At 35.0% G+C, this 15,357-nt stretch overlaps 4 protein-coding genes across 5 annotated transcripts in view; 2 read left to right on the top strand and 2 right to left on the bottom strand.

Moving 5' to 3' along the window:
* The window catches only part of LOC125811166 (actin-depolymerizing factor), a 154,725-nt gene that overhangs the window by 130,300 nt on the left and 9,068 nt on the right, over window positions 1–15,357 (top strand). The window lies entirely within an intron of this gene.
* LOC125810965 (11S globulin seed storage protein 2-like) lies at window positions 607–2,729 on the bottom strand. Its single transcript, XM_049490466.1, has 3 exons — window positions 2,063–2,729; window positions 1,249–1,710; window positions 607–1,155 (listed from the first exon to the last, which is right to left on the bottom strand). Exons 1-3 carry the CDS (start codon window positions 2,663–2,665, stop codon window positions 775–777), a joined length of 1,446 nt encoding a protein of 481 aa, XP_049346423.1. The 5' UTR covers window positions 2,666–2,729; the 3' UTR covers window positions 607–774.
* LOC125811153 (uncharacterized) lies at window positions 5,875–6,647 on the top strand. Its single transcript, XM_049490666.1, has one exon. The coding sequence runs from the start codon at window positions 5,928–5,930 to the stop codon at window positions 6,504–6,506; it is 579 nt and encodes a 192-aa protein (XP_049346623.1). The 5' UTR covers window positions 5,875–5,927; the 3' UTR covers window positions 6,507–6,647.
* On the bottom strand, window positions 7,201–13,685 carry LOC125810925 (pre-mRNA-splicing factor SLU7-like). The gene is made up of 10 exons (XM_049490431.1): window positions 13,545–13,685; window positions 13,304–13,467; window positions 13,108–13,220; window positions 12,318–12,731; window positions 12,072–12,207; window positions 11,680–11,979; window positions 9,213–9,429; window positions 8,230–8,333; window positions 7,803–7,871; window positions 7,201–7,723 (listed from the first exon to the last, which is right to left on the bottom strand). Exons 1-10 carry the CDS (start codon window positions 13,558–13,560, stop codon window positions 7,646–7,648), a joined length of 1,611 nt encoding a protein of 536 aa, XP_049346388.1. The 5' UTR covers window positions 13,561–13,685; the 3' UTR covers window positions 7,201–7,645.

Below are 15,357 nucleotides of genomic sequence, written 5' to 3'. Positions count from 1 at the left end.
ACCCCTCTGGCCCCCGAGGTGCCATGCCTCGAGGACCCCCCCACCCCCACCTCGCCTCGCGGCACCTGAGTCTGAATTATATTTTGAACTCTTAATTCATTATCATACAACTTTTAAGATTGGATTGCGTCTGAATTATATTATGAACTCTTAATTCATTATCATACAACTTTTAAGATTGGATTGATGTTTCGATAGGCAAGAGGTATAAAGTCGGATCATACAAAAAGATAATGAATTGTTTTAGAAAATAATAGATTTTCAAAGAGCTATTACATGACTGAGGAGTGGGTACTACATGATTGAGGCGTGGTGTCACTTTTGTGAAAATCAGGACAGAGGTATAATCTCTTAGAACAAAAACACAAGAACAACCAAAATTGTGTGAGTATAATGTGATGGAATAAAACTCTAAGCTTAAGAGAGAATTCTTGGTTTATAGAAGTTTTAAACTCTATCCATTGTTCTCTGAGTTTAATCTTATTTTATTTAAGTTTTGTTTATAATCTATTGAGTTGAGATTGATTATCCTTTCTAATTGATGATTTGGTTTATATGTTAAATGTATCCATCCCGCTTACTCAGAAATTTTGCACAGAAAAAAAGAACATCTTGGATGAGATTTAGGTACAAAAAAGGCAGGAGCTTTATTCGTTACATTATTTGCTCCTAAATACAAGTCGCTCTTGCTTCATCTTTGCCTAAAAACAAAGACTACAAACCAGTACTACTAGGCGATAGCCAAGGTGGGATTATTACACATTAAAAGCCATTTTAGAATGACTTTCTCTGGGGAGATAGCAGGAAACTCTCTCCTCCTCTGTTCATCTTCAAACGCTGTGCTTCATTTGGCGATATCTGGTACGCGTTTGTGAGGACTTCAATAGGCATTGCTCTAATCACTGATGTGTAACCTGCAAGTTGGCTGTTCATTGGTTGACTACTTGTCCTAAACACCGCGAATTCAAATCCACTTTGCCCTGCTTTCACTGTTGAGGCATAGTATTGAGGGACTACAAACATTTCTCCTTGATTTACCCTGTCGTTCATCACTTGTTGCCCGGTGTGATCTACTACCTGCACTTGTGCATCTCCTCTTTGCACGTAGATAATGCTGTGTCCGTTCACAGACCAATGAGGACTCATAAGTGCATTCTGCAATCCGCCAATTCTAATCAATTTAAGTCATAGTACTAGAAGAATTATTTTTGTTTTTAATCAATTTGGAAATAACATTGACTGAATTACCGGATATAGGGTTCCTTTAGAGGCACTCATGTCCATGTCTCTAAGGATGGGAAGTTTTTGGCGATTAACATGCTTAATTTTGCCAGCTTGCCTTGAGTAGATGTCAGCTCGTCTTTGAGTATCCATGTTGGTGCGGATTTTCATTGTGCAAATGTTTTCTTCCAAGCCATTTCCAGTAACTTCCGCCCACCATTGTTGTCCTCGTTGTGATCGCCCTTCGAATTCCTCTTCTTCTTCATCGGCCCTAATCATGCTCATTCCTTCCCTGACATTAATAATTAGTCCACGTTCGTTCTGTTCTTCTTGCATCTTCCTCACAATCTCTACGGGAATGTTGAAGGCCTCTGCCATCAATTCTGTGTTAAAAGCACGGAAAATGTTCTGGAACTTCTGTGTGCTTTGCTTTCCTACACCAATTTGCCTTCCACTAATTTCTTGTACTCCACCGGCCAAGTAAAATGCCTAAAATCCACACAAATAGTACAGTCGACCAATAAATTCATCGAATTATGAAAGAATTCGAAGTTAAAATGAGTACATTGATTGGTGTAGTTTAACTAGCAAGATCTAGTTACCAATATTAGTCAATTTACCTGTAATTACTATTTAAGTAAACTGATTGGGTAAACATGTTTCATACAAAATTAAACTCATGAAATTGCATGCACAAAAAAATCATAGAAAGAAGTGGTAATTAATTAATACTACTCCCTCCGTTTCTGGTAACTCTTTAATTTCAACTTTTCGACGTGTTTAAGACAAGTAGAAGTATACATTCTATATATATTTAATAGGAGGGAGGAAAAGAATTTACCCTGAAGTTCTGATCAAGCTGGTTGGACCGATGGTTGAGATCGTTAATGGAGACGGCTACAAGCTCTTCCTCACCGTCGTTATAGCACCAATGAGCAGCGCCAGCTGGAATTGCCACGACATCACCTTGGCGAATGCGGTGGACCTTCTGGTGCTGGTCATTTCCGCGGCTCTGGCCCTTCTCTTCACCTGTCATTCGGCCAGCCTGGAAGGTCTGAGACTGGAAAGTCTCAGCACAACCAGGGTTAATAACGCTAATCAATCCCCTGCCTTGCTCAATATAAACCAAGCGAGGCATGGGATGAAAATTAGGCAAAGAGAGAGAATTTTGGCGAATAACACTCCTCATAGGAGCAACTCCAACACACTGGAATTGCTCCTCATTCTCGTCCCACAGCTCAGTGTAGCCGCCCTCTGACTCAATGCGCTGAGAGGGCTGGCTTCCAGTAAGCCTCTGTAAGCGGCATTGTTGAGCTTGAGTCAGAGGAATGCTTCTCTGACCATGCTGACCTTGCTGAACCGGATATTCTCTATATGCATTTGCTGCAGATAAGAGAAAAGCAGAGAAGAGTATAGCTAACAAAAGCCTAGTAGAGACCGCCATGGCTAAGGATTTTTATTGTTTTATTACTAATTGATTAAAAATACAAAGATGAGATGAGATTTGGAGAAACAGAGGCCTCTGTTTTTATAGTGTTTGAGAGGAACAAGTTTGTTGGCCGTGTGGCATTAACCTGTTTTCTTCTGCATGGTGGAACTGTTTTTTTCTGCATGGTGAACATAAATGACACCTTGCAATGGTTGTTCAAAGGAATCAAAGATGTGTTGGTTTAATTTGCATGAAACTATACGTGTTGAAGTGTTGAGCTGCTTTGCTTACTCCTTCTGTCTTTGCATATACCACTTGTCTAAGCTCTTCTGTTTTTGATTAATTCCTTGTTTTCTGATACTAGCACCTCAGGTTGATTGAATTCAAAATACTGGGGAAGCAGTAATATTTGGGTTGGGCTCCAATGGATCGACAAATAAACCTACAAATTTGGGCCTCAAATTGTTGAGTAGAGGCATTGTAGAATAGGAGTGTTTCTATTAGATATATTTCATGTCAAATTGGATATGTATGCTTTTTTTTCGGTATATTCTCAAATGTCGATTATGTAGATAAGTTATCCACATTAAATAGATCACGTCATTTAGTTATATACGCATTAATATCAACAAGTCGTAAAACCTTAGGTATATTTCAATTGAGGTTGGTCTTATTAACCTCAATAAGTTGTAAAACATCAGGCATATTCCAACGAGGTTGACGTGCATAATTAAAGGAGATGACACATTTTATAGGGTTAATTTAACTATCTATTACATGCTTGAAAACATGCATAGGAGCTTTTTAAAAAAAATGGATCGAAAGTGTAATAAGAATATTTTACCATATGTATTTAGGTGCTTAATAGGAACAAGTCATAGTTCAAGTGTCTAATTGAAATTTACTAACAAGTTTAAGAGTGTATTGATGTTTTAAGTCTTTCAAAAACTTATAGACTTCATGTCCGAATTCACTATTAAACTTTTAAAATTTAACGGTCAAAGTCTGAATTATGCCACATACATCGGGAGCAGCTTCATCAGGGCCAATAGTCCTTCTATTTTCTCTCTCACACTTCTTTCTTTGTGATAATAGCTAAGAGTCTCCTTAAACTTGACACACTTTATTAGAGATGGAACTAATCAAGACTAAATACTAGTTTCATTTTGTATACATGCAAGTTGATCAGTTCGTTCTTAAGAAAATTGAAAAATATAGAAATCGATTTGTTTTGTATTAATTGGGCTTTGAGGGATGTCTTCTTTTTCCCTTATTAAGCAAATCACACCTAATCATCCTTGATGTCATCTTGATGTATTGGGGTATAGCTTAAATTAAGTTCACACAAAAACTTATAAGCCTGGTCACTTTTTTTAACATAACAATGGAAATATTAAAATTAAAAGTGAAAATAATACTGTTAGTATTTCCTCCGTCCAACAATAGTTGTCCACTATACTAAAAATAGTTGTTCAATAATACTTGTCCAATTTAAAAAATCAAGAGATAATTAAACTTTTATATCTATTTTACTCTTGCTATTGAATATTATTTATCATCTTACACATTTTTTAAAGCATTAAATTTAATAAAGTCAAAAGATAATATAGTAATATTACCCCTGTTATTCATTACTCCTTCCGTCCCATTTTATGTGGCAACATTTGATCGGGCACAGAGTTTAAGAAATAAATGAAGACTTTGAAATGTTTACCAAATTGCCCTTTAAAAAGTGGACTCACTTTTCTCTCTCCTCATAAATGTATTGGAGTATTATTTTAAGATTAAGTGGGACCAACAAGGATAAAAAAAAAATTGTACCTTTAAATACTTATCATATAAGGAAATGTGACATTTTTTTTGGGACTGACAAAAAAGGAAATGGTGTCACATAAAATGGGACAGAGGGAGTATTTCTTAAGAGATGTGTCAAATAAATAATGGACAACTATTGTCGGACGGAGAAAGTAATTGACTTGTGGTCAGTGGTCACGGCTTCACTTTTAAGTGCAGAATTTTAAAAAATAAAATAATATCCTACTAGTAGATTCTTTAAGTAACTTATGCCTGATGACATTGATTCAACTTGATCTCTTAGCAGCCAAGAATCTAGCTAGTTGCTACAGGATAAAGGCAAAAGCATAAAAAGATAGAAAATAGATGGTGCAGGGAAGAGAGGTCCACTCACGGACCAACATACAGAGAACAATCACACATATACCAAGCACGCGAGCGAATCAATATAGAACATGTCCCTGATATCCGAACCAACCAATAGATATCCCATATCAGCGTCATATACAAGTCAATCGATATATGTATCAGACGTGGTATCTAAGCCAATCAAGAGATATCATATACCAGGCATGGTACCGAGCCAACTAATAATATGAATAAAAACTAAGCACTCAAAGGTGTAGAAACGGATCAATTTTGGAAAAGTTGGAAAAATGAAATGTAGTTACGAATTCCCTATATCCACACACAGTTAGAATCATTGCCTAATTCCTCTCCATTCAGTACTTAGTCACAAGTCCAAATTAAACCTCCCTACTTTTGGGGCAATTGAGACTTAACAATAGCAATTCCAAAGTGATATATGTTAACGAATTAAAAAAGTTCAGTATTGGTGATTAATGAGATGAGTGATCTCCTTATAAAACTTGGTCAATTCTTTTGCCTTTGAGTTAGCTTTTGGAACGTGAGTTATTGACAGTTAAAGGGGTTCGCCACAATATTATTATTGTCTACATAAGTACAAAATCGTGTGTATGTGTATATATAGATGGTTGAATACATAAGTGAAATCTATGCCTCCACCACTGTCTACTAGACCAATTTACGAAGCACTCGTTTCCATAAAAATATATCTAAGTGCAGTGAATATTCTATATTGATGATTTAAAATTTTAGATTCGACTCTAATCTTACCTGCAAAGAACCAGAATAAAAAGTTATCCAACAAGATGGCTTCACAGCCTGGAGCATCAGATTAAGATACGAATCAAGACAGTTTTAAAGAAATACATAAACCAAAATAGACATAAGTCTGCGGAAAAGAAACGCATTCTTCAAACTACCTAATTTTTGTCCTCTTTATCTCTTTTTGCACCAAACTGTAGCGTAAAATTTAAGCCAGTGAATATATATTATTGCACCAATTGACTATAACTATTAATCTACTACTAGTGCTATTTATATATCTTAGTATCTCAGCCTTTGTTATATTTCTCCCCTTATTCATAACTGAATTTGAATTGCTTCATATTCAATCACCATGTATTGCTTAAACTTGCGGAGAGTACTCCTTCCAACTCGAAAAATGTGGAAGTTTTTTTCCACCAAGTTACAAATCAATTTCCACAAAGTACTCAATAGATCCAAAGTCATTAAGAAATCCAAGAATCCAAATCCTTTATGCATCAAGAAACTAGCCCCGTCCCCTGCCTTTCGAGTTCAATTCAAAACTAAACGTTCAAACAATAAGTTCAAATACAAGTCGAAATTCAGACCTACTCTTAAATTTCAAAAGAAATCAGCACCGGTATATATAGATCAACTTTTCATTGAGAATATATCTGATTCTGTGGTGAAGAACAACTTTGGCCAAACTAGTATGATCACGACAAAGAAGAAGGAGCATAAACAAGTTTGCATAACGGAAACAGAACAAGATGAGATAATCCATGAGGGGGAAAGCAGCAGTAGTAGTAGTGTCACTAATGATGAGCTGTGGGAATCATTGACATTGGCATCTCCACAATTGCATTGTATTAATGAAAGAGCAGAGGAGTTCATAGCTAAATTTCGTGCAGACATGCTGCGTCAAGAGAATATGTTGATCCAGCGTTTGTAGTATGGGTTTTTTTCTCTTTTGTAATTTTTGTCAGCACTGAATAAAATTTGTCCACTGTATATTAATCTAGTTTATTTTTATACATTTGAGTGCAGAGAAATTAAAGCGATCAATTGGGGTGATAGAATTAACCCATAAAAATATAACTCTACTAACTCACTTAAATAATGTTTCTTGGCTTATTCTTTTTTATTTGTCCGGTAAAGTCTATTGAAAATTGGGCTAATTTATAGCTCAAAATGATCAATGAGAAATTTTATCAAAATATTTTCAAGAAAAGATTTTTAGGTACTCAAATTGGAATGAATAAGTCATGATCTCATTTTAAGCTCAGTTCATTTCAATTTTCAGATCTAAGTAACTTTTAAACAAGTCAATGACCTACTAATCTGCTCAAATTCAGCTCAACTTACCCATTGACATCCGTAAACTCATCAGTAATCAAGAACAAACAAAGAAATTAAATGGGGTACATCGCTTCCTTTAGTGATAACCAAATAAGCTAGAGATAAATGTAATATTTTTGTGTTGGAAATTTGGCGAGGTGGAGCCCCTTTCGATCTATGATACTCTCTTGAACGTAAGTGGAGGGAAAATATTACATACATCCTTCATTAAACATGAAGGATGAATTTATCATTGATCCACACATTTCACAATGTACATAACCAAACAAAAAAAAGAATTTCGATCGTTAAATGCAATAACAGAATTTTGATTCAATGAGCCAATGCAATAGTAGTCTCTCACATTCACAAAGTTGAAATGACACACACAAACGCAGAAAGAAGGCAAATATTTATACAAGAACCAGAGTAAAGACTTCAAACAAACAGGCTTTGCCTGTATTACAACCACAAACCGGTGAAATACAGCATATTACATGAACATAGATACTTCCCAATTTTTAGGTATCTTATTGTACATATGCTCTCAAGAGTATGTAGGTGCAGTTGTATACAACTTAAAGGTACTAAATCATAGAAGAAAAAGATCTTCAAGCAACCCCAACAGAGAGACTCTTCATCGCAATACAATTTTCGACTAAGAAACTATCATACCCAATTTCACCTAAGAGTGGCACATGGTCCCAACTGATGTTTCCCCTTAGAGGTGAACAATTTGGCCACATCTAAAACTCAGTGAAGAAAGTCCTTCATTGGATCATCTTGGTGAACCCGCTTCATCCTATATGCCTCCATTTCTTCAGGTGTAACCTGTACAGGTAAATGTCGTTAGAAAGACAAAGAAGAAGACAACCACCAGCAGAAAGACAAACTGGAGACATAGATGTACCTCATCATTATATTTAACATTATATTTCCTCTTCCGTTCATCTTTCTCTTCACGTCTCTTCTCCTCTTCCTGTTCAAACAGCAAAATAAATTTGATCAGAACATCAGAAAAACAGAAGCTATAGAGACAACTGAGAATCCACATAGCTGTCAAAAGATGGATCCAGTCAGGTTATCAGTCTTCCCAACCCCAACCTCTGGCAGTCCCCTATGAAATATCTCTCCCCACCTCCTCTAAGCATCTCTCCTTTTTTTTTTTTTGGTGGTGATGGTGGAATATCTACAAGCATTAGCCCCCAAAACTCTACCCTCACCAACTATACCCTCCTAAAAATAAATTACTTGAAGCAGGAAATACACTGACAAAATTCATATTAGCATGAAGTGCAAAAACGGTGGTAGCACCATGCATGGGTTTATAAGAGTACCTTCTTTATAGCTTCAGTGAGCTTTTTCTGGTCTAGTATCAGATCTTCCGGTACTTCAGTCCCCCAAGTAGCTAGCCTCTTCTCCTCAACGGGCACATGTGTATCTGGATCAAATATTGAGAAAAAGAAAAAAGATGTTATCAAATACTGAAGAAGACAGTTGCCAAAAATGTGCTTTGATATGGTCTTCAATGAAACAATCCTCTCAGCAGCTTTGCTGGCCAACTCTTACATTAAATAAGATGAAGTTTAAACTGACTGCTAATTCAAGCAGAAACCAAGGAGTTATCCACTAAAAATTCAAAGCTAAGTAGAGTAGTCTCGAAATGTAGATGTTATGTTTGTAACCACTAAAACCCTAGAGGTTATGCTAACCACTTCAACAGAAAGCTACAAAAGGTCCAAAGGTCCTTATGCACTATCCTGATCATGAATATGTTTACCGATAAACTGATCCATCATTTTTCTTCTAAATACAAAAAGGATCATTTTTCTTCTAAATCCAAGAAAGCCAATACCATTACCATCACCAACTCCAAGACATTCTAGTTCTATTCTCCTTATCTCTAGCATAGAACCTCATGTAATGGAGCTAGCAAATTCTCCTTTGTACTTGCTATCTTCTGTACTCATTGCATTTTCTTGATGCACCTATAAAATCTCTTACTTCATTTTTTTCAAAAAAAGAATAAGGCAATTCTAGTTCTATAGGGCATGCAAACAATGGAAATTACTTATTTGATCGGTAAAACAATGCCAGGTACTGACAAAACCACTAAAGCAAGAGTTGAAGTATAACTTCAACAGCACGTGCGGAAAACAATTACTTTCTAGTACTCAGCAGAAGGTTGTGAGCTTAAAAATTAGAAGGTCTCCTGTAAATTAGGAGAAATAGATACGATCTTAAAGCAAACTATGCCAGTAAGATTGTTATTGCAAGCAGTGTATGATAATTTCAAGACATGTCAGCAGTTTCAATATACCTTCAGCAGCCTCCTTACGAGCAATGTTGGCTTTCATAAGACCAGCAGAGGCTTCTGCTGCTTCAATTCCAGCAGCACCAGTACAATAGCTATTTCTGATTGTTTGTTTGCAGCACTTGTAACCCCATTGGTGATCTTTCCACCATGAACCCCAAACAGTGGTGTGGTTATTGATGTAAACATCCTCTTCGTATTTGCTTCTAGGAAGTGACATCTCCTGCAGATAGCAAGTTACTGAATTAGGCAATAGAAACAAACAAGTATGACAGGAAATATTTGACTCCACATTTCCCTTCCATCTATTCGAATACAAATCATTCTTCCTCATTTATGCACAAAAGAAAGCATAGAACTTGACGAATAGACTGTACAAGCTAAGAGCTCCAAACCCCCTTCCATAAGTAGGGACAACAAAATCATCTCTCTCAGACAATAAATGGCACATCAAAAAATATTGCCTTCAATAAATCCAAGTTAGTTGTTTATCCTTGTGTTAAAGGAAAATCGAGACCTTTAAGGGGTCGTTTGGTGTGATGGATAAAGAAAAATAATCTCGGGATAAGTTTTTAGCACCCCTCAATTCTTTGTTTGGTTACAAAGTGTGGGAAAACTTATCCCAGTCATAGGATAAATAATTATGACTGGGATAAGTTATCCCTACTTGTGGGTGGAACACTAATCACGGATAACTTATCCCGGGATAAAAATGTAAAATAACAGAAGTACCCCCCTTAAACCATCTTTTATAAACAAACAACTTATTCTTAGAAATTATGCCATGCATATTTGACAAACCAAACAACCAATAAAAAATAATCTCAACATAATTAATCTCATCATAACTTATCCCAACATAATTAGTCCCAACATAACTTGTCTTCAAACTAAACGACCCCTAACAGACTTAATTTTACCATTATGTTAGAAGTCAAAAACACCACTTCAGCCTACATGTTTTTTTGAATCTTACTTGAAAACCTGTCTCTCTCTCTTGCTCTCGGTTCTTCACCATTCCAGTCAGTGGTGGAGCTTAGTTATAGACCATACAAGCTAAATTGATCAACGATCTAGTTTTAGAATCTTTCTTTTCCAGTATCTGTATAAATCTTTATGCTATTCCTCTTTCATTCACTTCATTTCTAGTCTTTCCTTTCAATTCGAGTGTTACTTTCTGTTTCAAGGGGACTCTTCGTAGAGAAGAGACCAACATACACACCTTCAGAGGGAAGTGGTGATGATGGTCAGTGAATGAGTAAACTATGTCCAGTAGAGCAGCGTGGCGTAGAGAATCCATTCAGTCAACCCCAACTAGTTCAAAATTCAGGCGTCATTTTTGTTGTGATTTTTACAGACAACTGAAAGCAGCTTGAAAAAATTGATTTACCACTACATACATCAGGGGCAGCAGCAACTGGATAGATGTCTATTTAGGACAACAACATTTTGAAAGAGGTTAATTTTATATTCTTGTGACATACTATTTTGATCCAGCCTTAGAATGATAGTAGTCCACTATTGTCACCAAAAATACATGTATAATCTACTCCGTCCATCCCAGAAAGATTGACGGGGTTTGACGAGGATCAAACAATCTAACTTTTGGTTCAAACTGGACATCAAAGAAAATATTGTAATTAATATGTTCAAAAACAACAGAAAAAAACTCTAATTACAATTTTAGATATTATTATTATGTATATACATAATTAGAAATATTCGAAAAACCTCATTCCAAGAAGGGAAGTTTTGACTCCCCAATTACTTACGCTGCCCTAGAAGGGGCAACGGGAGAATATTTTGTATTTTTCTTTCTTTCGGAATTTCAACTCCCTTAGGTAAAACATTTGTTTTTAGATGAACACATGTTCCTTTGTTTTTTAAGGATATGATATAGCATCAACAAAAGATCTTAAATTACAGTAGAGGAGTTAAAAGTATTAAAATTGCAATTCTACTTTGGATATATTGGCTAACTTCAAAGATGGAGATGCTTTATACTAGACATGAATCATGATATAGCCTGATCAATAAATACAGACATTATTGCTTCACTGAAATAGATCCTCGAAAAGAATCACTGTTCTATACAAATATCTTGAAGTAACTTATCCCTCCATAGAATTGCTCCAAGGGATGAGAACGTACAGACAACTGTAACTTTAACCATCCATACACCCAATTTATTATAAAACTATTACTATGCCTCAATCCCAAGCTAGTTAGGTTGGTTATATTACTAATCCAACACCAGCACAAACAAATATTTAGACAACATACTCAAGAAATTTTTATTTTCTTTTTTGAGACAAAGGTGTGCTACTTAGACCATCTATTTAACAAATAATGATAAAAAAAAACTGAAATATATCAACAGAAATTACCCCCCAACCACCCCAAGAAAAACAGAAAAACCAAAACTTGAATAGTACTTTAATCAATTTTAGGCAGCTATTAAGTAAACAGTTACCTGTCCCTTCACAATCCTACCAGCACGATCATATTCAACCTCTTTCTCACTTTGACCCAGTAGGAGTTCTCTTGGAAGTGTGTCATCACTAGCTGCATTGCCATACTTCTCCATGACATCATCCTTAGTTTGCACCTTCAATTTCTCCTTGTTAATCTTAAAATTTTTGTAGAGCAATTCTGCTTGGGATGGAGCTGCTTGCATATGAACATCATGACCCTTATCAAAAGCCTCCCAGGCATGAATATTAAGCTGCTTGAACTCCAATGCTTGACCACTAACTCTGTTTTGGTTATCTCCCTAAACAGAAAAACGATCAATGAGTTAATAAATATGCATATAACAAAAGATAGAGAGAGAATAAAATCTCATTTTTTATTAGGAGCACTTACAGCATAGAACTTTTCGTTCGGGTCCATATCAGGAAGAGGATCTTCACGCATAGACCGTGTTTTGGGATCATAGTGTGCTGAATTTACATCAAGATTGAGAAGATATTTAGCTGTATCCTCCCGAATACGCAGGTTCCTGGTCATGAAAGATGCATCAATAGAGCATAGCATTCAACCACAATATTGGAAAAATCCCAACAACCTAACCACCACAATGACCCAGAAAAGATATTAAGAAAAACTTACCTAACAGTCCCTGTGCTACCACCACCAGTGGTCCGCACGCGCTTCTCAACTTTGGCAAAATCCATTTGCTTGCTTTCATCAACCTTCGCTTCGTCTACCTTCAAAGCATCCTCACAATCCTCATTGTCACTATCACCTTCTTCTTTGTCATCCTTGTTATTTTTTTCTTCCAATTTTTTAAGTTGTTGCTCCTTGAGGTATTTCCTTCTTGCTTCATCCCTTGCTTCATATCGTTCAATGACATGGGCATAAGAAGCAGCATCATAACCATTCCAACGATCCCTTTTACCATCGTAGTCCAGCTCAAACTGCTCTATCTTCTCATCAGGGGCAATGTGTTTCCCTGTCCATTTTGCTCCCAGTTTGCGTGGTCTTTCCATACATGACCTAGTGTCATGGGACATTGCTCCACAGCTGCACAAAAAACAAATGTACATTCATCTTTCGGGATCCCTTGGATAACCTTTATGAAAATGGCTAATCACTTGAACCAAGGCATCTAATGAAATTCTTATGGAACTTATAAGAAAATGGCTAATCACTTGAACCAAGACATTTAAGGAAGGCAGCAAGCATAAGTGTTCAAAATTTAAATTTCCAAAGTAAAATATCTTCATAGTTGGATTTCTTTTGAACTCCAATGCAAGCAAGATGAGCAACTAAGTGCCAATGAATGACAAAAGAAATTAAGCACTAAGTGCCAATGAATGACAAAAGAAATTAAGCATAAGCCACAGACAGAAACACAAAAACTTAAAAACTCAAAGAAGCAAGGAAACACCACACGTACTTTTCACATGCACCCTTCCTATACTTGTCAGCTTGATATATCTTCGCACCTCTGTCATACCACGATTTTGTGTAATTCGGGTCTGATTTCCAGTTCCTTTGATGTTTCAAACTCTGCGAACACCCAAACAATTGAAAAAGGTCAAATTTTGCGCATGAAAACCATAAAACCCCAAAATAAAAGAAGAGATACGTACTGGTCTTTCTGCATTAAGGTACCAAGGAGCTGAAGACATATACTGAGGAATATGAGGATTAATCTCTTTTCCATCTTCGTCCAACTCAGCCGGAGCAAGACCAGCCTTTCTTGCTTCTTCCAATTCCAACTGTTTCCTATGATCCTCCCTAGATTTAAATGCCCCTGAAATTCCATACAATTATAAAATTACGAATGAATCGAACACAAAATTCCAAGCTAGGTATAAAATAAATGCATACCTGATGCAGTAGCCATAATTATTTCTGTAAACGAAAATTGAGAGGAAAAACGATTGGATTGACCAAACCCTAGAAATATAATACACTCCGGCCCGCAATTAGAATTCGAGTCGGAAATGGATTTATACTTTTGGACAGATGGCGGTTTTAACTCTACGGCTACCGTCTGGTTTTAGTTGGTGGAGGCGGTGTGGACCGACCCGGTCCGTTTTGCTGGGCCTGTAGTTGAACGCCGAAATTGAAAAAAATGGTACTTTTTTTTTTGGATTAATAATGGCACCTTCTTATATATGTGATATTATTATTATTTTATATATAATAAGTGGAAATATCTACTACTTAGCACATGACAAGTGTTTATTTGGGCCCATTTATTATTTATATGTTTTCAATTTTCAATATATGTTGTCTATCTTATTCTTTTTTTCAACTTTTTATTTTAAATTTTTTGAAATTTAATTACTTATTTATTACTCTCTCTATACACTTTTAATTGTTATGATTTCCTTTTTAGAATCAAACTATGAGAATTTTAACTAATATTTTACAATGTGTTGCAAAAAATTACAATTTATAGTACTTTTTGTATAGATTTTGCATATTTAAATTTTTTATTTAAAATATCAAATTAATACAATCTAATTTAACTTTGAAAATTATTATATTACTACTATTAATAAGAATGAATGTGAGGAGCTTCCCATTTATGGGAATTGACAAAAAAAATCCTCAAATGTTTGTAATTTCACATGAAAAATGTAATTCAATTGGTTAGTTAAAGGAGTAGTGCAGTTGCATTTCATTTTTTGTATCTATTGGACTAATTTGTCTCCTTAAAACTACAAATAATTCGCACAACTTTCTGAAAACATGGGCCCCACTTATTACTACTTAATTGTATTGCTTTGGTGACTGATATCAACTATTCTCTTTCCAATAATATTTCTCCAGTATTGACTTTATACATTTTTTAAGAAATTATAAATAAAAGAGTAATATTACTATATCATTCTTTAAATATAATAAATATAATGTATTAAAAAATATCATTGAAAAATGACTATAATTAATGATAAGGGGTAAACTATCCATTGATTTCATAAAGTGGACAAGTATTGTAGGACATTCCAAAATAGTATAATAGACAATAATTATTGGACGGATGGAGTAGGATTAAGTCTTTCTTTCAGTACTTTTCTCACATTAATTAATTTCTCTCAGCATTCAATTAGTGAATCTTTAGTAGAATTAATTAGAATACTTTTTACTTAATAATACGCACAATAAGCAATAAGAGGAAGCTTTCGTTGGTCTGTTCTTTTAAGGGTATGTTGCTAAACCATTAACACTGAAAGGTCAATTTACTGATAATTGTGAAGAAAGCATATTAATGAATTAAAAATAAAAAAGAGGTAATTAAACCCTAAAATATTATAAAGACATCTATAAAATTTGGTTGAAGCTCAAAATCTATTAGTGTCATATAAATTAGGATAGAGGAAATAACATATATTATTTGAAATAACATGAAACGTATTACAAATCACACAATAATTAGCAACTTCAAAATTTAAAGGACATACAAAAAATTTGATCAACTCTCAAAATTCTACTAATGTCACATAGTTTGGGATAGAAAAAGTAACATATACGTAAAATGTACTATAACTCATAATAATTAAATAACTTCAAAATCTAAAAGACATATACAAAATTTGCTTGACTTTCGAAATTCTATCAATGACACATAAATTGGGACAAAGAGAATATTGAAAATTACATATAAAGTATTATTAACCACAATAATCAACAA

The sequence above is a fragment of the Solanum verrucosum genome, unplaced genomic scaffold (assembly GCF_900185275.1).
Source record: "Solanum verrucosum unplaced genomic scaffold, falcon-dt-bn FXZP01000235.1, whole genome shotgun sequence".
Taxonomy (NCBI): Eukaryota; Viridiplantae; Streptophyta; class Magnoliopsida; order Solanales; family Solanaceae; genus Solanum; species Solanum verrucosum.
Note: the sequence above shows the minus strand (reverse complement) of the source record. Positions and strands in the feature narration are given on the sequence as shown.

What these genes read in the sequence shown, in the direction of transcription:
- LOC125810965 (XM_049490466.1), bottom strand. Translation starts at nt 2,665, where the DNA reads ATGGCGGTCTCTACTAGGCTTTTGTTAGCTATACTCTTCTCTGCTTTT. An exon ending in AGCTTGATCAGAACTTCAGG is followed by an intron (nt 1,711 to 2,062) that starts GTAAATTCTTTT and finishes TGTGGATTTTAG; the next exon opens with GCATTTTACTTGGCCGGTGG. An exon ending in CTAAAGGAACCCTATATCCG is followed by an intron (nt 1,156 to 1,248) that starts GTAATTCAGTCA and finishes GGCGGATTGCAG; the next exon opens with AATGCACTTATGAGTCCTCA.
- LOC125811153 (XM_049490666.1), top strand. Translation starts at nt 5,928, where the DNA reads ATGTATTGCTTAAACTTGCGGAGAGTACTCCTTCCAACTCGAAAAATG.
- LOC125810925 (XM_049490431.1), bottom strand. An exon ending in GGTAGCACAGGGACTGTTAG is followed by an intron (nt 12,208 to 12,317) that starts GTAAGTTTTTCT and finishes TTTCATGACCAG; the next exon opens with GAACCTGCGTATTCGGGAGG. An exon ending in GTAGGATTGTGAAGGGACAG is followed by an intron (nt 9,430 to 11,679) that starts GTAACTGTTTAC and finishes TGCTATCTGCAG; the next exon opens with GAGATGTCACTTCCTAGAAG.